The sequence below is a fragment of the Molothrus aeneus genome, chromosome 6, assembly GCF_037042795.1.
Source record: "Molothrus aeneus isolate 106 chromosome 6, BPBGC_Maene_1.0, whole genome shotgun sequence".
NCBI lineage: Eukaryota > Metazoa > Chordata > Aves > Passeriformes > Icteridae > Molothrus > Molothrus aeneus.
The window spans coordinates 41,016,439-41,041,957 of record NC_089651.1 but is presented as its reverse complement, the minus strand read 5'-3'; the positions used below and the strand labels follow the sequence as shown (position 1 = coordinate 41,041,957).

The following is a 25,519-nucleotide window of genomic DNA, read 5'->3' as shown; positions in this document are numbered from 1 at the left end:
CATGTTTCCAACAGGTTTTGAGGGCTGGATAAGATGCTGCCGGTGCAGAAGACAGCAGATCATGAAATAAAGACTTCTTTTGAGTAGTAGAAACTTTCTCCCGCAATTCAGGAACAGCCGAGGCTTTCACCGGGGAGCACAGAGCCCCGCTTCTGCCCGTCGCGGGCCGGCTCCGGATAGGGGGGGCCCGTTCCCCCTTCCCGCAGAGCGGCCCCAGCCCCGGCGCTCGGAGAAGGGGTAAAAGGAGCGGCTTTTGCAAGCTCTTTTCCCCGGGGCCGCGGCGGGAGGCTCTGAGCCCCCTGCCCGGCCGCGTCCCCGCTCCCGCCCCTCGGACCAGGGCGCCTCCATCCTCCCCGCCTCGTGCGGCCGGGCCGGAGCCGCCGGGGCCGCGGCCGCCCCGCCCCGCCGGGAGGGCGCTGCGACGGCGGGGCTGCCCCGGCGGGAAGCGCCCGGTGCCGCGGGGCTCGTGCGAGGCCGGCGCCGCCGAGGCGCGGAACAAAGAGCCCCGGGCCGGGCCGGGCCGGGCCCGCCGCGGGGGCAGCGCGCCGCGGGCACCGCCGGGCGAAGGGCGGCGGCCACGGGCCCCGGCCATGCAGCTGCCGGGAGGGGAGGAGCGGAGCGGGCGGTGGCGCCCCGGAGGGGGCAGCGCCCGGAGGGAGAGGGGGGAGGTCTGGCAGTGCCGGCAGCCTCCGAGCGGGGCAGGGGCGCGGCGGGGCCGTGCCCGGGGCAGGCAGCCGCGGCGGGCGCCCGTGAGGGGCTGGACCGCGCTTCATGCGAGCGGGAGCCTCTCCCCGCCGAGCGGCCTCCCGTCCGCCCGCCGGTGCCCGGCGCTGCCTGCAGAGCGGCGGCAGCACCGGGGAGTGACTCGGAGAGGGGAGGAGAAGAGGAGGAAAAGAAATCGGATTGCCGAAAGGATTAGGAAGTGGGGTGGAGAGCCGAAGCTCTCTCCCTCCCTCCCTCCCCGCACACATTTGTGAAGCTTTTCAGAGTTACCCTTCAGCATCAGTACCGGCAGGCAACCCGGGGGAGCCGCGACAGAGGAAGGTGCTCGGCAAACTGCAAGAGCGATCAGAGGGAGCGGAGTGGCCCGGGCCGGCGGACCCTTCCCCGGCCCCTGCCCGGGGAACACCGCATTTCCCGGCTCCCGTGGCTTATATATATAAAATACATATTTTTTTACGTTTTTACTGCTCCTCTCGGAGGACAGGATTTGGAGCATTAACGGCGGGCGTGCTGCCGGACCGCCTGCCCTGGACGTGCGAGGTGGGGAGAGAGGAAGGGAGAGATGCCTCTGATTAGAGGGAAAGTCGTGCTCATCCTCGGATTCGTCTTCCTGACAACTTTCCTGGCTGCGGTGAGAGGGCTACCCGTGAGGGGGAAACCGCGCAGCAATACCCCGAAGGAGAGGAGCTCCAAGCTAGCGGAGGTAGGGCGATCTTTGGGGAAATACGGAGAGGTGGGAGAGTGCTGGGGCGAACTCTTCCTCAGCCTCTGCACCCCTTCCCGTGCCCGGGAAAGCTGAGGGGGCCAGCCGGGCACCTGGGGCTCCCTCCCTCGGAGGCAGTTGTGCATCTCGGACGGGAGCAGCATCCAACACGTGTCCCGCGGCTCGGCCGCCCAGAGCTCCGGGCAGAGAAGCAGCAGCGGGGAGAAGCAGGGCCCCCCATCCCCCTTATCGATGGCTGTTTCCTCACTCGCTGAGGGACAGAGCCCATTCCTGGCCTGCAGGATTCTCGGGAAGCCTCAGGTCTTTGCACTGCACAGAGGCTGAAGGAAAGGGGATGCTTTAGGCTTCCTGAATTCGGGGCCGAGTGCCGTGACACAGTGCCCGGGAAGATTCGTTGCCTCCGGTGGCAAACATCCCAGGTGGGGGAGAGGGGTCCGGCTGCAGTCAAATTAGCAGCTGGTGCCCTGCCAGGAATGCCATATCTCTTCTACCAGAAACACGATAGATTTCAGCCACCATCTCCCCTCCCTTCCCCTCCGAAACCTGCTCCTGGGGCAGGTTCCGGAGCGGCCATGCTCCCTTCTCGTCCCGGCACCCTGGCCCTGGCAGTGTCCCCCGGGACAGGCGTCCTTGGGAACCCCTGGGCCGGGAGGAGGGGATGTCCCGGGGCTGCGCCTCTCGCTTCTCTGAGCGCCGGATCCTGGCCCGCGCTCAGTGCCGAGAGCGGATCGTGGCAGGGGATGAGGGACTGGTCAGACTGGGAACCAACTGGTGGGACCTGATGGGGATGACAGGAACGGAATGGAAAAGAAACCATCGGGAGAGATGGAAGTAAGGAAGACTATTGGGTGGTTAAAAGAAGTTGTTTTTCATCTTGAAATTGTTCTCTGGAGGAAAAGTCATTCAGGAGTAGAGCTGTGTTCAAAAAGTACTCTTTGAAAGAATACTGCTGCTAAAAGTAAGTGAAATGAATGATTGAGAAAAGTGATGATAGGAGGATTTTGAGCCGGACAGTTCGAGCAGCTCAGTCCTCGCTGGCGATACGCAGCAGTACAGAAAGCAGCAGATTTGATCTCCAGTGTCAGTCAGACTGGGAGAGGAGGTGCAAAGTGATGGGAATACACCGTATTGCAGATTAATGCCAAAACGGGGTCTGTTCTGTGGAGGAGTCATGCTGGCAGCTCCAGTTGGATGCACTAAACTCCATTCCAGCAGGAAGGCCAGGGCACAAGTGTGAGGAGGGAATCTGCCACATGAATGCTTGGCTAAGGGGCAAGAGAGGGCACAGGCTGCATCCAGCCAAGTACCACTAGTCAAGCCTGATGATGGTTTTGAGTGGAGTGTGGACTGAGCAGATGCAAAGAGAACTGCTGGGGATGATGTGCTGTACTGCTGGTAATATCATGTTGGTGCTGTACTTTGCTACCGAAACTTCAACTATAGATGTACATGCTGGTTCAATTGCCAGACAAATGTCAGGCAGAGTGACCTCAGACTCCAGTTGCAGAAGGAGTAGAGATTTACCCTTGAAATCCAGGAAGGTATTGCAGCCCTGTGGCAGGGACCAAGGATAGGGAGAAGCTGTCTGTTAGGAAGTTGTGCATGCCCTCACCACGGGACCATGCAGTGAAGTCTCAGGCTCCTTTTTATCTGACATCTGAAATCCATGGGAGAGCGTGTGAGCTGCTGTGAGCCGCGGTTTGTGAATGGCTGTGAATGGGGAGCGTTGTGCGGCCAGCCAAGGATCACACACGGCACTTACACAGCGCCGCCTCTGTCCCCGGGACCTTTGCTTCTTGCAGAAAGACAAACATGCGAGAAGAGTACAGGCAAGGGTTTGAGGGTGGAGGTTAGCAGCAAGGAGGAAGCTGAAGAATGGATTCCTCTGGCAGTCTGTTGGTGCACCCTGCATCCCTCAGAGTACTGGGGCACAGTTCCCATGGCAGGGAGGAAGCAGTAGGTATTGGCATGTGTCTGCTGGCTGCGTTTTGGGATGAAATCCTCTGTTTCTGGTGCATGCAGGAGACAATTGAGAGTAGTCATGCCCAGCTGTTTGAACTAAAGCAGAGAGCACAAGCACAGCAGCATGGTGGTTAAAAAAAATCCAGAGTGATTTTGGGTCATACATACAGATGGTTCCTGTTGCAGCACTGATCCGTCCTGTCTCTATGGCAGCAGGGCAGCCACAGCTGGAGTATTGGTTACACTATGGGTAATGCCCTACAGATGTGGGTAGAATGAAGGGGGCTGTGAGAAGAAAAATAGAAATGACAGTGCAGAGCAGATAGACAATCAAAACCATTGAGCAATTACATAACTTAGACTTTTTAAAATTTAATGGCTTTGTTTAAATCAAATAACATATTTCCTTGGTTTAGAACCGAATGGGTTTTTTTGTAATCTGCGCTGAGCCTTAGAGCTGCACTTCTATACTAAAACAGGTTAGAAAAATCAAACAAATAAGTTTTTCAGTATTTTTTTTGAGATAGAAAGTGTTCTTATTATTGTAGGAAGGATGTAGGGAACACATGCTTTATTTTTGGGCCTTAGCCTTATGAGTATGTCTGAAGTCCTGTACCTCAGTCAGGATCCAGTATTTTCAGCCATTACCAAAGGAGCAAGTACTTGTATTTACACTGTCTTAGCAATGACACAGGCCAGCAAAGTTTTGCCCAAATTATACTGTGCTCAGCATAAACAACAGATGTAGTGAGAATATTTTGGTCTTTCTTCAGCCTATTTGACTAGAAGTTGAAAAGTCAGGATGGAAAAATTGAAAGGCAGTTTTCTTTCCAAACTGTGACTTGACTCTAACAAGAGAAGGTACCTGCTCCTTTGGAGGTTTTTGGTGATGCCTGGGAAGGCAGGCGGGTTCAGAAACAGCAGACAAGTGTACAGCAAGGGTATAAGAAGCACTTTTGCAGGTTGGATGTGTCATACTTTGATGTGAGCAGAAATGTGGCAGGATGGAGCACTGAGTTAAGTGGCTATTCAGATTTGGGTAACAATATTTGGAAAAGGTTGTGTCCCTTGTGGAGACAAGGTGCTGCTCATCACATCACTTAATGGTTCATTTATTTATGAAGTCAAGAGCTATAAATGAAAAATATGTTTTGATAAACTGACTGGATTTCAAAATATTGGCCCTGAACATTGTTAATAGATGTTTGGATTCTTTCCAGCTGATACAAATCAGTTACAGTGCTCTTCTGGTAAACAGAAAACAGCCACAGTACTGTCATGCTACAAATGTAAATGTTCAGAGTGATTAAATCTGTGTGAACTGACACAAGAGTTTCAGTAGTTGTGCACTGGAATAACCGTGCTTGCAGGAATGGTGTGTTGGAGCATCTCAGCGCTGATGGGGTGAGCAAGCCAGCAGTGTTTTATGGAGGGTCCAGGCCACCCAGTCCAGCTCTGGTGGGCTTGGTGAGTGCTCTTTTGCAGGAGGGAGCCACTCTTGAGAGAGCAGCCCAAGAGCAACGTCAGCAAACTCTCCAAATGTTACTGCAGGGCTGGGATAGGGGGCAGATCCAGGCTGGAACTTGCTATTGGATTTCCCCTGGTCTGAGGCTGTAAGCAAAGCAAATCTGGCATCTGCGATAAGAGATAAAGGAAGGCAACAAAAGAAATATCAAGCGTAGCATAAAGGCTGAGTTGGCTGCAAATCAGTGGGTTTGTGCAGCACCTGATATGACTGGCTCCTGGCCCCTGAGAAATAAGGAAACAAGTAACAACACTACACATTATTTACTGGTTAAACCAGGCAGTGACAAAAGCAGTAGGAAGCTACTTGTAAAACTAAAGGTCTACACCTGATTAAAAATCATTTAAGAATTAATTGTATAGCAGTGATGTGATGCCTAGCCTGAGATACCAGCAGACAGAGGGTGAAGGAGCTCCAAGGTGATGTGGTGTGGCTGTCCTAGATTAAAAAAGTGTTAAAGAAATCTCAGCTGGGCTTGAGTGGAGTTTGTCAGGAGGCTGTAAGTCGGGGTAGCCCTGTCATTCGGGAGCCCTAATGTAGCCTAGACACATTGGTTTGGGGAGAGCACGGGGGTGATGGGCTGCACAGGCACAGAGGTCTGCGGGGGCTGCCCCATGCCTCCCGCCCAGCTCTTGCTCCGTCCTGACTCCTCCGGGGCTCTGGCCAAGAGGAGCATCTCGGTGTCCCCGGAGCCGTCTCGCCTGCTGTGGATCTCCAGCCTGTGTCCCCCGTGTGTGCCCTGCGGGGAGCTCCTGCCGGGCTGCTCGGGAGCGAGCAGCTGCCTCGGTGCTGGCTGCCTGCACAGCCAGATCCCCGCCGCCACTGCGGGCTGTGTCAGTAGCAGAGTCATTTTGCCTGAGGATGTGCTTTTTACCTTTTCATTTCTTCAGCAATTAAGCGTTCTTGTCCCTGGCTTTGTCCTTGGCGGAGGTCGGATTTGTGGGTACAAAACGTTCACTGAAGCATCCTTCCGCTCTGAAAGGGGCTCTTTGTGCGCGGGGAGGTACTTCGCCCTTTGTAGCAAATTTCCTTTTGAGAAGTGCCAAATTATCTTAGTCAACACAGTTGAAAACCCTCCCGCCCTGGGGCTGAGACAGCAGCAGAAACAAAGGAGAGCCGGGTGTAGGGAAGCTGCCCAACAAGGGGGCTTCTTCCATTTTTACTGCACAAATAGGTCTGCTGCGTTCCCATTGTTCTAATCAAAGGGGTTCCTGTAAAAGGCACATATAAGGGGAAGAGATTAGCCACAAATCGCCCCACAGGGTATTGCCCTACACTCCCTCTGGGTTCCCAAAATTGTCCAACTCGTGCAGACCCTTTCCTCAAAGACAGTCAAACTGGGGAACTCATCCTGCCTCCAGCCATGATCCTCCCGGTGGGGTGATAGAGGGAGCGTGCTAGAGAGTAATTCCTGCTTTGCTCTTGTCAGTGTTTCAGGGGTAGGGAGTGAAAACTGGTCCACATTAGCAGTAAGTACTCTTCCTCTCAGAATAATCCTCAAAACAGGGAGCCTGATAGTTCCCTTAGGGGAGCCTGAGGACAGTCTGAGCTGCAGACAGGCCACCAAGGTGTACCTGTGCTGTCCAGCTCCTTCAAAGCAAATTTATCAGCCAGAGGCTCAGGTTTTGTAGAGTATACTGGAGCAAGGAAGAGATTGCAGCATATTTCAGTGTTAGATCGGATTTGTTTCAGACAGAAGCTTGCAAAAATGCAGTGTAAGGACTATTTTTTGTTTGTTTGTTTGTTTTGGTAGAATGTTTTTTCAAGGAACCTTCACTGGGCAGCCTGATGCTTTTATGTGGCTGCATGGTGTTGCTTCCAAGCAATTCAGTGTCTCCATGTTCCTTCAGTGTAGGGACTCTGGGGGCTTTTCTGAGAAGTTCTTTGAGATGTACTTTCATCTCAGGACTTATGAGATGAAGACACCAAAACTATGGTGACCTGCCTGGCTCTGAGTCCTAGGTGGGCCTTGGCACGAAGGGCACCAATGCCTCTTGGGGTTCAGGTTGGTTTAGTCTCTAGGGCAAGGATAGAACTTCAAAGGAACAAAATGCAGTCAATTGCTGCCTTCTGCTCTCCCCTGGCACCACAAGACAGGCACAGGGTAGAGACCTGGCTGCAGATGGCCAGGAAGCATCCCTGATGCAGGGAAGAGGTGGTGATGCATGGGTTCGTCTTGGATTAGGAGCTGGTGCTTGGCCTGGTCTTTCAGGCTCTTATCTAGCACTCAGGACTCGGGCTGCAAGGCATGTGTGGGAACATGTCCCAAACCAAGAGAGGAGGCTGGCACATGGCATGGCCTTCAGGTGAGCCCCTTCCACCCCAGCTTGCAGCTCTGGCCTAGAGTGAGCAAGGCAGCCCCGGCTCTTTCCCAGCCCCTGAGCCCCAGGTGCTGCTGGCTGAGGAGGCAGTGTTTGCTGGGTGGCCTGGAGGTGCTGTGGGAGTGCCCCATGTGGAAAATCAACCTATCTTTGCCTCCCCTGGGATGTCATCTCTTCCTTAACACTTTGGCACTTCCTCCTGCTATCCTCCCTGCCCTCCCCTTCACCTGCAGCCATTCCCACAACAGCCAAAATCACAGGGAATTCCAGCTGCACTGTGCCATACCATGAGCACCTCCATTGAAACAAGATGTTGTACAGATATCTTCATATGCAGTTCCCAACACCTTCCCCTTGCAGACAATGTGGTTTTATTACATGCTAAGGCTGCTGGCTCCTTAAAATCAAAGCTGCCTGGGAGGGGAGTTGAGCTTGACCCCAGGCTGGGGAGCTGCAGCCAAGCACCTGGGGCAGGGACTGCTGGCTCGGAGTCATCCCAGCTTTGCCCCTTCAGGAGGACGAGATGCAGCATCCCTGCCTGGATCCCTTCCTGTGCAGGGCATACTGATACTCCAAGTCTGGCTCATTTTGTGAGCCCAGGTGCCCATTTTGTCTGCTGTTGAAGGGATCCCAGGTGGATTTGCATTTGTATGGTTGGCTGCATTCCTTGCCCCACTGCTTGCATGGAGGGGGCAGTCTGTGCACCCTTTGTGGGACAAGGGGAGCAGGGGTCCCCTGCACTCCCTCCTGCCTGTGATTCCCTCCCCACCTCTTCTAGCCGGCAGGGGGAGGCTGGTGTTGATCGGGTCCTGTCAGTTTCTCCACCTGCTTTGCACTATTTGGGGTTTTCTTCCTTTTGCAGTTCTGCCTGGGCTGTGACAGGCAAGGAAGCAGCAGCTGGAGCAGTGGGAGAGTTATGGTGTGCAGACTAGCAAATGCAGATCTTTAGCTGGAACAAGTTAATGGTTACTGAAGTACATGGGGTTTAGAGCTGGAACAAGTTAGCAGCTTGTTCTAGACTCCCTCTGATGCACTGGGAGCTTATGTGTATTACTGCTGAACTATCTTAGCAGAAACCACGTGCCCTAGCAGGAGCATTTGCCAGAGAGCACCAGAGGATGTGGATGTGTCTGTTCATCTCTCTGGGGACCTCTCCATGCAATCTCTGTGGAGGCCTTGCTCCCGTACCCATGACTGAGCCAAAGTCTCAGGATCTTCAGGTAGTGGGTGCCCTGCCACCAGCTGTGTCCTTGCAGCAGGCACCACCCATCAAGAATTGTCCCCTGGGACCTGTGTGCTTGGGCAGGGTCTCTGGTGCGAGGACAGCCCCATCTGCTGTGCTGGGATGTATCAGCACTGCCAAGGATATGCTCCAGCTCCTCCACTCCAAGGCCTGTGTGGTTGGTTCATCTGTGTAGAAAGGAGACCAGTTCCCCTTGGGGGCAGGAGGGGAGAAGGAGCTGAGCTGTGGTGAACCTTCTTGAGAGCTTCTCTGAGTACAGCATGGCAGACCCCCTTGTATACCTGGCCTGGCCACAGGCCACCCGAGGAGTGTGTCATTTCTTTGTCTGCAAGATGGGAGCCTTGCAGACAAAGAAATTTTTCTCAGTGTTGAACAGGAGAAGATGTTTATGGTAGAGAAACATCTGCCGGTGAAACTACCATGATCTGCGTGAGGAGGTCAGCAGCTTGGCATGGTGAGGTGAAAGGCCACGAGGCTGCTGCTTTTCCTCCTTGTGTCACAGGTGACAGGGGAGCGAGGACTCCCTGGGCAGGTTACTCATGAGCACACCCACAGGAGAGCCGACTGGTGAGAGGGGCTGGGCTGTGCCAGTGGGATCCATGGTGAGGAGCATTCTCAGTAGCCTGGACGACCTCCTCATTTTTGGTCTTGCACAAAGTCAGCTATGCTGTGTCCTTGCTCCTCATGGTGCTGCGTGCTGCTGCTTCTCCGTGCTGTGCTGTGGTGTCTTCTGCTCCAGGGCTGGCTGTGCCTCAGGGGCAACTGAGTCACCGACCTTGGAAAGAGTTCTGAGATTACAGTTGTTGCAACTGTGAGACATGAAAATAAATGTGAAACATGAGGAAGCCTTTGATGCTGCCTCCTGCAGCTCCCTACCCAAGACAGTTGGAATGAAGCTAGTTAGAAAAGAAAGTGATACCATATGATCTGAAGTATTTTGATAACTGAATGAAAATTATAATCATGAGGGCATAATAATTATCTGTGCAGCCCACAGTTTGCTGCTGGCTCCTGCTGGTCTGTCATAAACAGGATCTGCCCACGTAAGCATGATAATCAAGTGCCTTGTCTGTTCCTTGAGCACTTGTAGAACTCTCCTAAAACCTAAAGGGAGTCTTTATTAAAAGAAAAGAACAAACCAACAAAACCAAACACCAATAACACCCCTCCCAGCACCCATGTAAGCTGATCCTGAGGTGGAGGGGATATAGTACAGCGTTTGGGAAGTCTCAGTTCTACTCTTCACCTGTGCCACAGCCCCTTTGTGGGCAGGAGTGTAACCCAGAGCACAAGAAGAGGGAGGCAATTGGAGATCTTAACTTCTTTAAATTACCTCTGGCAGATCTTCCAGAGCTCACATGTCAAAATCCTGAGTGACAGCTCCTGCTAAGCCACCTGCCTGTAAGTCTAAACGTGTTGGATCTGATGGCTGGGACTGTGGCTCAGAAGGTCTTACAGACAGTAGCAGGAACTGAGCGGCCTGTTTGCCTTCCCTGTTATCTGGTAGGTACCCACCCAGCTCTTGTCACCTCTAGAAGATGCTGTGCTCTGACAGGGCTCTGGGAAATCCCTTAAGTGGGTGATGAGCTGGTGGATGGCAGAGGTCACTTGCCTAATGTGCGTCCCATGGATTTTCCATCTGGCTGAAAGCCTGCCAGTAGACAGGTTATGTGCTGGTAGATGGCTTATGAGCCAGGAGGATCAAACTACAGCCCTCAGGAGGCCATGGGGGTTTCTGCTGGCTGGGCTAAAAAAGCCCTTTATTTGGGCAGTGCCTCATAGAGGAGAAAGCAGGTTCTATGGGAGGGAGGCATCATGGCACACTGCATTTGTTCCTGGTGATCACCCTGCTGTTCAACCTTACTTTATTTTAAAGAGACAGCAGTGTTACCTGTTAGCATTAGAAAAACCTCCCTTTCTCCCCATCCCACCAGCAAAAACTGTCATGGGCCTTTCTGCAAACTTCAGCCCCAGAGCTAACCCCAGACATGCTGGGCTTCCTTCTAATGCAACCAACCAGCCTTCTCTACTTCCATAGCTTTATAGTATGGCTTTATAGTAAAATCCTACTCTGGAGTTGTTCCTACCCAGTTTCAGTCCAAAGATAATTTTTTAATACTTTCTCCAGATCCTTGCAGCTCATTTAGGTAAATATAAAAAGAAAAGTTTTATGGTTAAAAAAAATTGTACTTGACTAATTCATAAGTGGGCAAGTTTGCAACAGACAGATTTTAAAATAATGTTGGAAAGCTTTGGGGAAAGGGAAGGAAGGTCTATTCAGGAAAAGATCAATAGTTCTTCTGGTGGTTTCTTGTTTCAATACAGCATGGTAAAACTGTTCAAAGGAAACCTAACACAAGCAGTAATGATTAAGCAACAAAAGCCCTCATTCCTTATAATTATAGCTCAGTGTGATACCGGCCTTTAGCAAATACGTCATTTTCTTCACTGCAGTGTTAACAAGCCCAAAGCACAGCCTCAATGTTGCCTCTGATCTGGCTGCCGTGGGCACAGGTTTCCTTGGTTCAAGTTGAATGAGTTTATGTGCTCGATAATTGGCTTGGGATAGGTGCGGGTAGAAGCTGCATCCTCTGAGCTTGTCCTGTGCTGGTGACTTGCTTGCTCCACTGGCTGCTGATGCTCTAGCAGTGCTTCACTGCCAGGGGGGTTCTCTCAAATGTGCTTGGATTGGTGTAACCCCATGATGAGGGGCAGCTCTGCTCAGCAGTCTGTGTAGTTACAAAGAGCACTGCTGTTGGGTGCTCTGGCAGCTTGCAGCTCCTGCAGGGAGGCTGAGGAACGTGCTGCAGGGACAAGTACCTGTGCTTGTGTAAGTGGCAGGGTGGTGGTGTCCCTGGTTGCCAAAGTGCAGTACAGCACAGGAACTAGTCTGATGATGTTTCCAGGTTTTAAACTGAAATGTCATGTCTCTAATAGTAAGAGCTGCAGCACATGAACATTGGACATTTGTTTCCTTAATCCAGATTTAGTTCAAAGCCTTACAGACATTTCTAGCAAAATCACAAATTTTAAGAGCAGAAGAAATTACTAGAGCCTTGAATTTCTTCCCTAGTGCAGTTGCAGTACTCATGTGTTGAGCCCAGTCATGTGGGTTTGGCAGTCTCCACAAGAAAAATTGTCACTTTTCTTTTTAATTGTTCCTGTGGTTAATTACCTATGGCATTAAAAGCATGATCCTTATTCCTCAGTTAAATTTTTTTGGCTTTGACTTGGGCACATTGCTTCCTATTATGTGTTTCTGTTCTGGATTATAGTCTCTGGTGCCTGATGGATTACTGCCTTAAAGAACTGGCAAACTGAGTCATTGCTTTCTTTTTTCAGCATGAGAAACAAATTGAATTGTACAAGTCTTTCACTGGAAAAGACTTGTACAAGACTTGTACAAGACTTTCCATCCCTTGAAATGTTTTTGTGGCTGTTCTCTTCATCATCTCCAGATTTTTGAGCAATTCTTACAGAGGTGTATGGAGTAGAAATGGAAAAATGTCAGCTTTTGGCCTCTAGAGCAATGATGTGTGGCCTTTTCCCACACCTTTTCCACACATCTTGTTGCCCATGTTATGTACAAAGTAGGCATGACACTGGGGTGAATTGCTAATGAGTTATTTCCCCTTCCAAACTTCTCTTCTAAGCTTGTGCCTCAAGGTGTTTCAGTGGTCAATCCTACATGTGGGACAGCCTGAATTATGTGGGAAGGGCTCCTGGGCTGGTAGGTAGGCAGGTATGATCCTGCTTACAGCCTTCAGTCAAAACATGATCTTCACAAAGGGAAATTCCATGCTCTTTCCTGAGTGCTGCCCCAGAGTTTCTCTCAGGTTCCTGCCCTTATTCCAGCCAGGTAGGATATGCCAAGTGTAAGCAGGAACAGCTGTGGCAATTCCTTGTTCAGCTTTTTCCTTTGCTTGGTGCTGGCTGGTTGCAGGAGAAGGTTGGAAGTCGGCTGGAAGACACTGATGGCTCCCCAGCGCTGCACTCTGCTTCCATGGGGGTGGAAGGAGAAGGGAGCTGCTGATGATGACGAGCTCTCCAATGGTTTGCAGGCTTTCTCCTGTGCTCTACAGAGAGCAGGGAATAGAGTGTTCCCTCTGGACAAGCAAAGTCTTCTCTTCCCTTAGCCCACTGCAGTGGCTGAGCTCCATCCTTGGTGGCTTTATCCAGTTACTCCTTGGACAGTGCAGAGGAGAGGGTGGGTGTCATGCAGCAGGGGTGCAAACTTCAGGTGGTGCTCGTGTGGCTGTCAGGGGACCCTTGATGACTTGGAGAAGACACATCTCATGCCATGGATGTTCTCACCTGGAGGGAGTCCTGGGCCTTCTAAGAGCTTGTTAAATCCATTGATTGACTGTCTGGGGCAGGGCACTGAGCCTTAGACAGGAGGGACATCTGATGCAGGGAGAGATTTTAACCCAGCAAGCCTTTAGAGTGATGCAGATGCCAACGGGAGGGAAGTTTTGGGTGGTACGTTGTAGTGACCATTGCTGAAAGGCTCTTGGCCATCCCGGGTGGCCACCCCTGTCATTCTTATGCCTCCAGAGTATCTGGGAGCTGAGGGAGTTCTGTTTGCCCTGCAATGTTTTTGCAGCCAGTTCTTCTGGAGCAGTTTTACATTTTCCCTGTGGGAACAGTACTCTGAATTTCTTGAGCTTGTTTGGGCGTAAAATCTGAATTAGGCACTGAGTGTAAATTTGGAGACTTTGAGTCTGTTCCTGTCTTGCTTGCTCTGGTGTCCTTGGGTGAGCTCAGATCTTGTTGCTAGAGGAGACCTCACTTTCCATGTGTATTAAATTTGGGCTGTGTGTGACACGACCTCACCCAGCCCAATAAGCTCTTTGCAAATTAGGCAGGAAAGCCAGCCTTTCCTGGCTGTTGCCAGTCTCTTGTGCAGGGGTTGTGTTGGGCATGTGCAGCTGGCAGCAAACCCCGCACAGCAGGCAGTGTTGTGCAGCCAGCACTGGGACATGGCTATGTTTGTCTGCTCAGCCCCCTTTGCTGTTTTTGTTCCACCTGGGCTCCTTGCTTCTTGTCAAGGATTCCTGGGACATGACAGTAGGCCTAGCAAGGGGCTAAGGCACTGGGAACTAGGCTGAGAGAGAGCCAGGCATCATTCCCATGAATTCTTCCCCAGACCACTGTGGTTTGGATGGGGACAGAGGGGGAGCTGGGAGGGAAAGGTGTGTGCAGAGGGGTCTTTCTGCTCAGGTTTGCTACCAGCAGTGCCACAGGAGTCCTCCAGGCCAGGGAGGACTCTGGGTAGCACAGATTCTGTCCTCTCTGCAGCCCTCTCTGCTCAGGGCCCATCTGGTGGAGTCTGTCACCGGCCCTTCCCTGCGTTCAGCCTGCCCTGGGCAGCAGCCAAGGGACCAGCAGCGTCCCTGCTGCTCTTTTCCCTCCCCCGGGGATGGAGGGATCGTGGGCTTTGATGTAGAGGGACAGGGCTGGGGACGGGCTGTGTGCGCTCATGAGAGTCTGGCTAGGCTCCAGCTGCCTTTGAAGTGCTCCAGTGATCAGGATGAAAGGGAGGGGAGTCCTTCCCCAAACCATCTGGCTCTAATTGCAGGTAGAAATGCCTCTCTGCGTCCCCCCCGCCCGGCTGTGGGGAGGGGGCACTCCGTGCTCTTCGTTAATCCCACGGCTCTCGGCCGGGCTGGTGCGAAGGGTGAGAGCTTGGGAACAAAGGGGGGTTTCAGCTGGGCAGCCAGAAAAGGCAGACACTGACGGAGATGCTGGAAGTTCGGGCACCTCTGCTCTCAGCCTTGAGCTGCGGGGCCCTGCAGACCTTCCCAAGGACGCCCGTGCCTCGGGGGGGCTTTGCCAGTTGTTCCCGTCTCGGGTTTCGTGGGCACACTGGAGCCTGCTGGCCCCTGGAGTCACGCTGCTCTGTGCTGCCAGTGCAGGACGGGGAACATGGGACTGGGGCAAGCGCAGTCCTTGGCTGGTGCTGCCTCTCGGGCAGGGCTCCCTGTCTGCCAGCCCTGCTCCTCCTGGGACTGCAGGGCTAGCCATGTGCCCCTGGAGTGGCAGCAGCAGCACTGAGAGCCACTGGCAGCACTCACAAGTGGGTTTTGTTGACTTGTTTGGCTGAGAATCTTCCCTTTACCAAAGAGCTAAAGGTAGCTGGGTTATATCTGCCAGCAGTTTCTTTCCGTCTTTCTGGTTGCCTTTGGGTACCATCAGAAATTTCAATTAAACCTGTGCTGCTTGAAGTCATCTGCCCTAATACCAGTACCACAGAACAACATATTTGGGTGAGGTGTTCCCCTTTGTCATAAAGCCCTGGTAGTAAACTTTTTATATAAATGTATAAAAGTATTCAACATGATCTGTGGTAACTCTGTGACCAGAAGCAACCCTCGCTGTTAACCCATTTCCAGGGACTGAGAAATAGCTAAAAAGGGAGAGTGAGAAGTGGAAAGCCAGACAAGATGGGCAATGGGACAGCAGAGGGGTGCAGGGAGGGTGGTCATGAGGTTGGGAAGTACCAGTCTGAATAGACCTGTAGGTTCAGGTGCAGCAGAACTGAGCCTTGGCACAGCACAGGGCACTTGGCATCAACTTGATTGATTAACATATTAATTGCTCTCCTGATGCTGCAGTAAGATGGGGTGGAGGAACTGTTTGGGGCAGGAGACCAGATCTGTCTTTGCTGGGTGGTGGTTTGCTCCCTGCCCTGCACCAGCACCATCAAGAGCTGTTCTCTGTGACTCTTCCCTGTGCAGGTGTCAGCGTCATCCAGCCCGCGCTCAGCAGGGGACGAGGAGCTGTCCCCCTCGGGCAGGGCGCGGGGGCTGCGGCGCAGCGGGCAGGCTGGCCCGCGCCGGCACAGGCGCAGAGGGCTGGCTCAGCAGGCTGCCAGGAGCCCTGTGCTGCCCCAGCCCAGTGCTGCTGGCCAGGAGGAGAGCCTGCCCTTCATGCTGGACCTGCAGAACTTGCCAGGGCTGGCCAACGTGGACCTGAGTGCCCAGAACCCCAACATCCAGGTGGGGAGTGGGTCTGGGAGGGCCACGGGGGGATGTGGGTGAGTGCTGTGGTGAAAGTGGTGCTCTCCAGCCTCATTTGGTTCCTTAAGAGAAAAGATCTCATGAGCAGGGTCTGTGTGGCCTCTGTCATCTGTTTTCTTGGTGACTACCTGCTGCAGATAGCTGGCATGGAGAAGCTCCTCGACTGAGGAATTTGCTCAGAGCCTTTCCCCTGGCCTTCCCACCCCTTCTTCATAGAGCAGGAGTAAACCATCCTTACATGGGGGACCTCTCAATTTCTGAGGGTGGCGTTGGCCCCTGTGGGTGACTACCAGCCACCCTGTGCTTCCCACTCTGTCCCTGCTCAGTCCCTCTGGGTGAGAAGATGCCATTTGTGCTCCTCATACAGTCCTGCAGCCCTGAGTGTCTGTGGCTGCTTGGGCTGGGAGCCAGGGCGTGGTCTGGTGGGTCTGTCCAAGGGCTGTGCCCCAGCCCACTGCCTTGCCTCATATCTGCCCACCAGGTAACCATTGAAGTGGTGGATGATCCTCAGGCTGAGATGGAGATGGACTTGTTGAAGGAGACAAGCAATGACTGGTCTCTGACATCCTCTGAGTGGCTGTCTCACAAGGACCTATTCTGGCCCCTCTTCTGGGAATACACTGACCCTGCTGAGGGGGAGGAGGAGGAGGAAGATGAAGAGGAGGAGGAAGAGGAGGAAGAGGATGACAACCTGGATGTAGGGGACAGGGAAGAAGAAGAAGAGGATGATGATGAAGAGGAAGATTACACAACAGATTATGAGGAGGAGGAGTCCATGCTTAGTGGAGTAGGTGGTAACTGGGACCAGCGATGGCCGGGGCAGAAAAACTGGATCTATAAGGAAAAATACAATTACGGTGAGTTCTTGGCACATGCAGTTGCCCTGCAGACCAGCAATGCAGGTCTGCACTGTCCTGCCTGGCCTGCAGCCCTGCACCAGGGATCACTGGTGCTCAGCTCCTACTTACAAAATAAGCAGGCATGCCAAGGATAAAGGCCAGCACACTCGGCTGGGGCTGCCAGCAGTCAGACATGCCAGTGTCCCAGCAGGAATTGTCCTTGCATGTAGTCACACTGGAGCATGGGCTCTAGCGAAGGCATGCTCAGATCAGACATACAGTATAAATGTTTAATGGCAAGTGCTGCTGCCATTGACTCAGGTCCCTGTAGTGACATCAGTGCCAGCAGCCTTTTCCACAGACCTGGGTTCCCCCCAGGAGAGGAGCTGCAGAGATGGCAGATTCTAGTGGGCAGATGGGTTGGGGCACCACAGCAGCTCCTGCCTGCAGCTTCCTGGCCGTGACCCCAAAACCAGCCAGCCTTGCTAATATCGGTGTTCAGCATCATGACCAGTGTGCTAGGCCATGTGGGGGTGGGCAGCAATACCTGTTTGTGTTGGTATGACTGGGAGCAAAGCTGTGAGAATGAGAGCCTTTGCTCAGGGCTGCCTGCCTGGGGTTGGCAGTGAGGATGGGGTTGGCCCTTGGCACTGCTTGGCTGGGCACCTCCGTGTGCCCCAGGCAGCACTGTCCCTGTTCAGGGATGGAGGCAGAGCTGAGGGAGGTCCCAGGTGGCTGCTGTCTCCCCTGCTGCTAAAGGTTTGCTGAGATCTGCCACTCTCTGCCTCTTGCCTGCTGTGCACAGATTATGAAGATGAGGAGGAGTGGAGCCCATGGTCCCCTTGCAGCATCACCTGTGGCAGTGGCAACCAGAAGAGGACCCGCTCCTGTGGCTATGCCTGCACAGCGACAGAGTCGAGGACCTGTGATCTGACACACTGCCCTGGTGAGCCCCTGCCAGAACAGTCCTTGGCTACTGTCTGACTTTGATGTGGGCTGGCCCACTGCTGGAGGCTGGGCATTGCTCATGCTTCAAGAATTAGTTATGTTTAATGTGGTCAGGGCTAATGACCAGGGGGCTTTGTTTCCCCAGAGAAGCTATGATTGGGTTTCATGGCTCCATGGGCAGTTGTGTGGGCTGCCATTAAGTTTGGTGTGTGACTTCTTGCACCTCTCTCATACTGGGAGCTTGAAAACCTCTCCTGAGAGGCATGTTGAGAGCCAGCTCTATCCACTGGGATTTACATAACTAACAGCCTCTGCTGGGCCAGTCTTGCTGCTGGCCCTTCCTTCCAGTCACAGGGTCATGTTACCAAAGTGGCAGGAGAGGGGCTGGGAGATGAGTGGTGTCTGGTGCACATACAGAGGGAAAAATCACCTTTCCTCCCGTGTTCAGCCAGGTTCTTTGTTTTGTTTTTTTTTTGTCTCAAGGAGCAGAAGGAGAGATGGTCTTCCCCACAGAGGAGACACCTTTCAAAAGCGACAACACCACAGAGCTGTTCAACTCAGGTCAGCCTCTGCCTCTGCTTTGCACTGGGGGCTTCAGTGACAGACCTTGGGAAGGTTGTAGCTGGCTGGTGGGGAGGGTTCAGGGTTCAGCCAAGGGGTCCTGTGTCTGGTGTCCAGACCTAAGTCACCCAAACCACTGCCATGTGCAGGCTTCAGTGGTCATGCTGGGAAACCCAGTTGCTCCTGCAGCCCTCCTAGGACACAGCTTGGAGGTTCAGTGGCTAAAGCCAGCCTGCCACGTGCCCTCTCCCATAGGGGAATGTTGCCAGCACAAAACCCCTTTCCTCTGTCACTGCCTTGGGGGTGGTGCTGGCTCCAGCTCGTCCCAGGAGCCTGGCTGCTCCTGCCTGTGGGTTGCAGGCTCTGCTGGCGGTGTTGGCATGGCTTTAGGCGAATGGCTGCCGGGTAAAGTGGGGTGCAGAGCGTGCATGCCCTCACCCTTTTGGTACCCTCCCCAGAGGTGGACAGCTGTGAGAAGTGGCTGAACTGCAAGAGCGACTTCCTCACCAAGTACCTGAGCAAGGTGCTGACGGACCTGCCCAGCTGCCCCTGCTCCTACCCGCTGGAGGCCGTCTACAGCGCCGTCAACCTGCGCGATGAGCAGCGGGGCAAGAGCTTCCGATGGCGGGACGCCAGCGGGCCCAAGGAGCGCCTGGACATCTACAAGCCCACGGCGCGGTTCTGCCTGCGCTCCATGCTCTCCCTGGACAGCACCACGCTGGCTGCCCAGCACTGCTGCTACGACGAGCACACCCGCCTCATCACCCGCGGCAAGGGCGCCGGTGTCCCCAACCTCATCAGCACCGAGTTCTCTCCGGAGCTGCACTACAAGGTGGACATGCTGCCCTGGATCCTCTGCAAGGGGGACTGGAGCCGCTATCACGCCGTCCGGCCCCCCAACAATGGCCAGCGCTGTGCCGACAACCCCGCCGAGGAGGAGTACTTGTCCCAGCTGCAGGAGGCCAAGGAGTACTAGCACAGCCACTCTCAAAGGGGCCACCACTGCCACTGGCTGTGTCCCTGCGCAGCCTGGCCAACCCTGCCCTGCTCGTGGGCTCCTCAGTGGTGCCAGGCAAAACGGGGAGGATGCGCCGCCTGTCTCATCCCCTCAGAGGAGTCTCCTCCGATTTCTGAGGATGCTGGAGGTTATTGTGGTGCAGCCCTGCCGTGCCACCCAGGGCAGTCCTGCAGTCCAGGGCTCCTGGCCTGGCATGTGGAAAGCAGCAGGGGCTGGGAGGTATAAAGGGAACAAGGGGCTGCTCCTGTCTGCTTTTGTTCTCTATGACCTTCCAATGCAGCCTGAAAGCTGAGCACAGGCTGAAGAGGGCTCAGCTCCTGCTGGCTTCAGACCACACCTGAGGAGCTGCTGCAGGCATCGCTGCCTGCTCTGGTCTGTACACCTGCCCTGTTTTACGTCTGGAACTGGGGATAGGTCTTCCTAGAGAGTGCAGGGCTGTTCCAGCCAGGCATACAGAGCCAGGCCCCCCATCCTTGGGTTTGTGCATGCATGGTTGGGAAGGAACAGGGAAAGGATTATGGGTCTGTGGGTCTGGGGAAGTGGGCTGGAGGGGCACTGGCTGCCTGGGCTTGTTTGGCAAGATTGCCTAGGCACCAGGGTTTTGGCTGCCAAAGCTACACATGGGTGGACCTCAGAGGAGGTCACCATGGAGACACCACCTTGTGTGCATTTCAGCCCCTCTGCTGTGGTTCTGGGAGGAACAGGGTGGTAGCATCTGTGCAAGTCACAGCACTAGCCCTCTGCCAGGCTTTGGCCCCTTGGCAGTCCCCAGAGGGTCTCAGGAGCACCTGTGACACAGCCCAAAAGAAAGTCCTGTGTTTCCCACTCACAGCCCTGCCAGGGGCAGGAGGCACCTCGGCCACTGCTCATGCCATTGCTGGTGAGGAGCAAAAAGCACTGAGCCAAGCTAGCCCTGCTCTGTGCTGAGTCTGCTCATGTCCCCAGCTGCTCCAGTCTGTGTCTGCTCAGGTCCCCACCTGGAGGCAGCCCAGACAAACTGAGCCATGGACCCCGCGGGCTCGCTCATAAGTGTGGCTCCAGAGGAGGAAGACACATGTGCTAATAATGTCAATACCTGGTGTCCACAGATCAGGGATCGTGATGCTCTCTTTTGACACTGATCTTGCCTGGGTTTTATTCAGCTTTTCACAGGTCCGTGGCAGTGTCTCCCAGCATATTTTGGAAGCTTTTCTGCAGAGAAACTAGGCTGAGCACCTTTGTCCCTGGACATTCAGTTGCTGAACTGGCAGAAAATTTATAGCTTTTATTTAAGAAATTTTATACATCAGGGGAAATAAAAGTCAAGCACACATAAAGAAGAATAGAGTCATTTCTACTCTAGAGGTTTCATGCAAGGCTGCTAGCTACTCCATGTACTTCTGCAGGGCACTGTTGAATGAAAAAACTGGTTGCAGAGGTCCTTAGTTGACCATCCTGTACTGTCTGTCCTTTTTACAGGAGCTTTCTCCAGCCTCAGTGAATATTCTTGGTCTGAAAGCTCTTTGGGGAGCCTTTCTGGGGGTGTCTTTGTATCTGTTGCGTGTATGTTGATCCATTTGCCTTGGTTACTGATAGAATATTGCATCCTTGGTCATCCATACCTAAGACTTCATAGCTGGTAAAACAAAAGTATTAATGAAGTTATCACTGAATTATTCTTACTCAACTATTATTGCACCCTTGTATCCCTAGAGTCTGGATATGGGTTCTATCAAAATACAGGCAGACATCATCCATTTCCCAACAGACATGAAGTCTGAGATGACCAGTGCTCTGTAAATGGTGAGAAGGAAGAGAACCAAATAATCATGGATGGAGACCTTGGAACATTTCCATGATCACTGCATGTTCCCTGGCCAAGATGGTCATTCACTCACTAGTTTTTGGCAAAGAGGTAGGTCATACAGAGGTGGTCAGGAGGGGTCACAGTGATCTGGTGGCTTGGTTCTGGGAGCCAAGGAGCCTCAGCAAGAGACATGGAAGCAAATGAAGCCATGAGTGTCTGAAGCCATGGAAGGATGAGCTTGTGAGCTGCAGTCATTCAGCAGAGCATGTTGCCATTTGCATGCCATATACCATCATTAACTTCACCAAACTCCCAGTGGAGTTTATTTACCATCAGTGCAGACTTCTTTAAAGAACCTCCTGTTGAACATGCCTAGTGTTCAGTATTGGACCCAAGCATGAAAGCAGGACTTTTACAAACAGTCTTTCTTGAAGAAGGCTTGCAAAAGCTCAGCCAATTTGTTTGTTAGACTGGCTGCTCTCTAAGGATGTGCTCTTACAGTGAGAGTGTTATCCAGGATTTTTACGCTCCTCTTTACTCTGGCTATGTCAACCAGTCTAACCCCCAGAAAAAAAACTTGTAATTTCTGTAGGAACTGGAGTTCCTGTTCAAGGGCAAGTAAAAAATTTTCTTGCATTGATACTCCCCCGTTCCCTGACGTCCCCACAAAAGCTAGTTGAGAGCCAAGTAGCTGTTCTGCTTTACTGCCTCTGTGTTTTGGACAATACAGGCACGAACTGGAGCATGAGAAACAGGCACTGTTGTTCCTCATACAAGCACCTTACTCACCGTGGGGCTCTGCAGAACACCGTGAGAAAAGTAGACATTAAGCAAGCGTTTATTTTTATATCCATCAAAGATTCTGTTCAGCCCACTGCTATTTAAGTAATGAATCTCTAAGCTTTCACTCCTTAAGTTTATTGGGTTTTTATATATATAATATATATATAAAATGTCTTTTATTCCTACAAAATTTCACAGAGAAGAATTCTTTAATCTGATGCTGCAATAAAGCACTTTATATATGTATATGTCATGCTGATGTCATTCAGTTGTGACTGAAACATGTGTTGCTATTTGTTTTGGTTGAGAGGGATGATGCTATGTTTAACACTGTCTCTCTTGGGTTCCCAGCCCTAGCTGGGGCCCTGGTGGCTTTGCTTCCTTCCCTTTATGTTTGCATTTGAAGTTGTCTGACTGCAAAAGTCACAGGTAAGAAAGACTATCTGGAGCCCATGGGATATGTGAAGTTCTGCTTTCAGGGAAGGGAGCCTCCTACAAGAAGACCCTCAGGGTCAGTGCTGAGAAGCAAATGCATTGCCTGTGCCCTAGCCCTGACCTTGGGTTTTATTCCATGGTCAGCCTGGCCAGAGCTGGGTACTGGCTGATGATCCAGCACACCACAGCAGGGGGAAAAATACCCCAGCATCATCCCAGCTAAAAAACTGATTTGGCAAACCACCTCCAGAGCCAGCAGCTAATTATAGCAGGGGGGTTTGCAAAGCTTTCTAGGGATACAACTTTTTGTTGCTGTTATTTTAGTGTGTAAATCATAAACACTTCCAAGCTTTTGGTGTTTCCACCTATTTCCTGTCCTCTCTTGCTCCTTTTGCTTTGTGCTGGCTGCACATCTGTCAAGGGTTAATCTGCTCCTCTAGCATGGGACTCTGCTTCACAGCTGCCTGGCACCATTCCTGGCCCCTGCCTGGGGGAGCAGGTGACTCCTCTCAGTGAAGGATGCTAGGGGCTTCCTGCTGGCCTTCTGCAACATCAAAACCATTGTTGCATGGAGCCCAAGCCAGGGGTAGCAGGCTGAGCTCCACTCTGCTCAGAGAAAGTAATTTTTTCCCTGGAGGAGCAGGCAGCAGTTACTGCTATGTACATAACATGCCTAATGTGCTTTTATCCTCTGCAACAAGGTCCTTGCTGTGTTGGATGATGGACCCTGCTGTGAAACTTCTGGGGTATAGAAATCCCACAGCCAGAGGATGGAAGCAGGAGAATTCTGCCCTAATTCTGCAGGTGCTGAGGACCTGGAGATGTCACCTGAAATCATACAGTGAGTCTGTGGCAGTCTTAAACTGCACTTTTTCCTGCTGCTTTGAGCACAAAACTTCCTGACTGGTTGCTGTTGTCTCAGTCTGCCAGCCTGGACTGGAGCTGAGCTGGACCAGTCCCCTGGGACCCAGCGTGCAGTGGTGTTTGTTTGCACACAGAAGGAGCCATGCCCAGATTTTGCTGGGGCACAGGTAGGGTGAGGAAAGCTCATCTCTCAGGGATGAACATGAGATTTTGTAGGAACATGTTTACAGCAACAGAGATCCCATTACCTGATTTTTTTTCAGGGCTCCAGCTCCAGGAATCTGCTTCTTAGAAAGCACACAAAAAGCCCAGCTGGGCCCAGAAGGATCTCCTCTGGAAGGAGAAAAGAGAATGATAATGCCAGGAGAGTCTAGCCAAAGCCTGTGCAGCAGGTCTGAACTGCAATGCCTGGTATCAACCTAGGAAAGAGCAAAGTGTGGTTGTGGTCTGTGGATCTTGAGTTAAAACTGTAGTTCCAGAGAAGAAATAAACCTTTCAGACACCCCTGTTCTCTGGCCTGTGAAGGGACACACCTCACTGTGTAGCTACATTGGTCTTCTGTGCTGGTGGCACACCTCTGGAGCAGAAGACCAGAAAAAAACCCCAAACCCCAGCACATTGCAGGTTTTCAGCTGTAGTCCTGGTGACCTCACTTTTCCACTTAGTCAAGATAATTTTTTATTCTAGACTTGTCTCCTAAACTTGTCTTTTACAGCACAAGTGGTAATGTAATTTTTTTTTACTTTTAAGTTACCAAGTATATTATCTTCTATACCGAAATGTACTGGATTCATTACAGGTTTATTAGGCCTTCCCTTATGTACTATAAAATTGTTATATAGAGCATTGCCTACAGTCTTAAAAAGGTTCAAAGACCCCTTTTGGTCATTGTTTGATGGCTGCTTCTTACTCATCTCCATGTGCCTCATAACAGCATAGTCAGTGAGGATCCACCTCTGACTTCCATCACTGTGAAAAATTCACTTCTGTTTTCTGGTTTTTTAACCTTTGTCTTCTTTAACTTACAGGACTTTTCCCTGTCAGATTCTTGAAGAGCCTTTGGGCCAGAGTATACTGAACCTTGCTTTTCTCCCTAATCTTATACATCCCTCCCTTCCCCAAATAGCTGAAGGACTACTAAACTGTGACTGTTTTCCAGCAATTCCAAGCAAAGCAGAGGTCTGGGCTTTCTCATTAGCATCGTGCAGCTGCACTGGAGGTCAGCTGTAGCTGCAGGAGTGTGTGTCTGCTGGCAGTAGGCAGATGTAGTGCAGTGACCTTCTCTAGCATGACTTAAGGCTCAGATCTCCTTCACCAAGTCAATGTCTGAAGTGGTGTAAGGCCTTAATTGCCATTGCTGTGCCCTGTAAGAGCTGGCACAGCCTGGCACAGCCTTAGCACAAGCTTTCCTTCACTGCTGGGTCAGTCCAAGAGATTCACGTGTGAACGGCAGCCAAGGCATGGCTACATTACACAGCCTTTCTGCTGCCCTGGGGATGGTGATTTCCAGCCTGCAGGGCAGGGAGCCAGCTGGGGAAGCACCAGCATAACCCAGGGCAGTCAGTTCGCTGGAAGAGCCCTCAAATGGCCTCTGAGAAAAGCCCTGAGTCCATGAGCCCCACGCATGTGGGTTGCTGGCCGAGGCCAAAGCGTGCCCTATTAGAGTAGCAGCAGGATGCCTGAAGTAAACCATGCTTGTGCTGAAAGGAAGGCAATTAAAATTCCACTTCAGTTGCCTTCCTGTCCCACTTCCTAACCTTCCAGCAGCAGGTGATTAGCAGGGCCTGCCTTCTGCTGCCCTGGCCCAGCTGTGGCAGCAGAGCCTGCAGCAGGCGAGCACTGCTACCACAGCATAGCTGCCAAAGCACAGCACAGACATCATAACTCAGCTGTCACCTTTGCCTCAAGCTGACCTAGAACAAGCTCATTTTTTTCAGTGTTTAAATAATTTTGCTCTCCTTTTACCAAATTTTTGGCTGTGAACTCACTTGCTAGCCCTGCTGTTTAAGGTTTCCCACACTGCTGTCCAGGATTTCCCCAGCAGAAAACCAAGCATAGAGGCTGTACAGTGGGATCAGTGTGCTCCATCACATTACCCACCCCCCACAGCCTACAGGATTCATCTGTGCACAAAAATCCTGGCAAAACACCTGCATCCATTTTCCCAGCCAGCCATGCTTTAGGGCAGACAATCCTGCATGGCAGAGGGAAGCTCTACCATATCTACAGCTGCCTCTTTGTACAACTTCCTTTGTTCTCACAGGTCAGCTCAGGGAAAAGTACACACTACAGAATTTTGTATATGCTGCATTCTTGATGTCTGTCTGTACACACTATATCATGATTTTTTCATACTTCAGCACTTTGAAGTAGTGAGAACAGGCAGAATGCTCTTTATAGTTTAAAAGGAGACTCCAACAACTATATTCAGGGTCCTTTTTAAAACAACCACTTAAGTTTTTTTCTTGTCTCCTCTCTTGAAGGGAACAGTTACCACATACAATTCAGATTTTAAAAAATAAAAAGCAAGAAAAATCCCCAAACCAGTAAATTTCACCTAATAACATTACTCTCTTCTAGCATATTAGAGGAGCTCTGCAGAAAACACTAGGAAAAAACAAAGTATACAAGAGAAGCTCATGCCTCAAAAAGAAAACCAAGCACTTCTCTCACCCTTAAGGTTAAGCAAGTTGACACTTCTGATCAGTCAGATTTTGACCCCTCCTATAAACAAGTTTATGGCTTTTGAAGACAGCTCCAGGAACTAA

The 25,519-nt window shown here is 52.0% G+C and overlaps 1 protein-coding gene across 1 annotated transcript; it reads left to right on the top strand.

Moving 5' to 3' along the window:
* The first annotated feature begins 1,135 nt into the window (after positions 1–1,135).
* On the top strand, positions 1,136–21,692 carry ISM2 (isthmin 2). The gene is made up of 6 exons (XM_066552037.1): positions 1,136–1,426; positions 15,236–15,496; positions 15,999–16,374; positions 17,162–17,302; positions 17,788–17,865; positions 18,324–21,692. The coding sequence occupies exons 1-6, from the start codon at positions 1,286–1,288 to the stop codon at positions 18,839–18,841; spliced, it is 1,515 nt and encodes a 504-aa protein (XP_066408134.1). The 5' UTR covers positions 1,136–1,285; the 3' UTR covers positions 18,842–21,692.
* The last annotated feature ends 3,827 nt before the right edge of the window (positions 21,693–25,519 follow it).

Coding starts and splice junctions, on each gene's coding strand:
- ISM2 (XM_066552037.1), top strand. CDS start 1,286: ATGCCTCTGATTAGAGGGAAAGTCGTGCTCATCCTCGGATTCGTCTTC. Junction 16,375..17,161: donor TAAGGAAAAATACAATTACG/GTGAGTTCTTGG, acceptor TGCTGTGCACAG/ATTATGAAGATGAGGAGGAG. Junction 17,303..17,787: donor TGATCTGACACACTGCCCTG/GTGAGCCCCTGC, acceptor TTTTGTCTCAAG/GAGCAGAAGGAGAGATGGTC.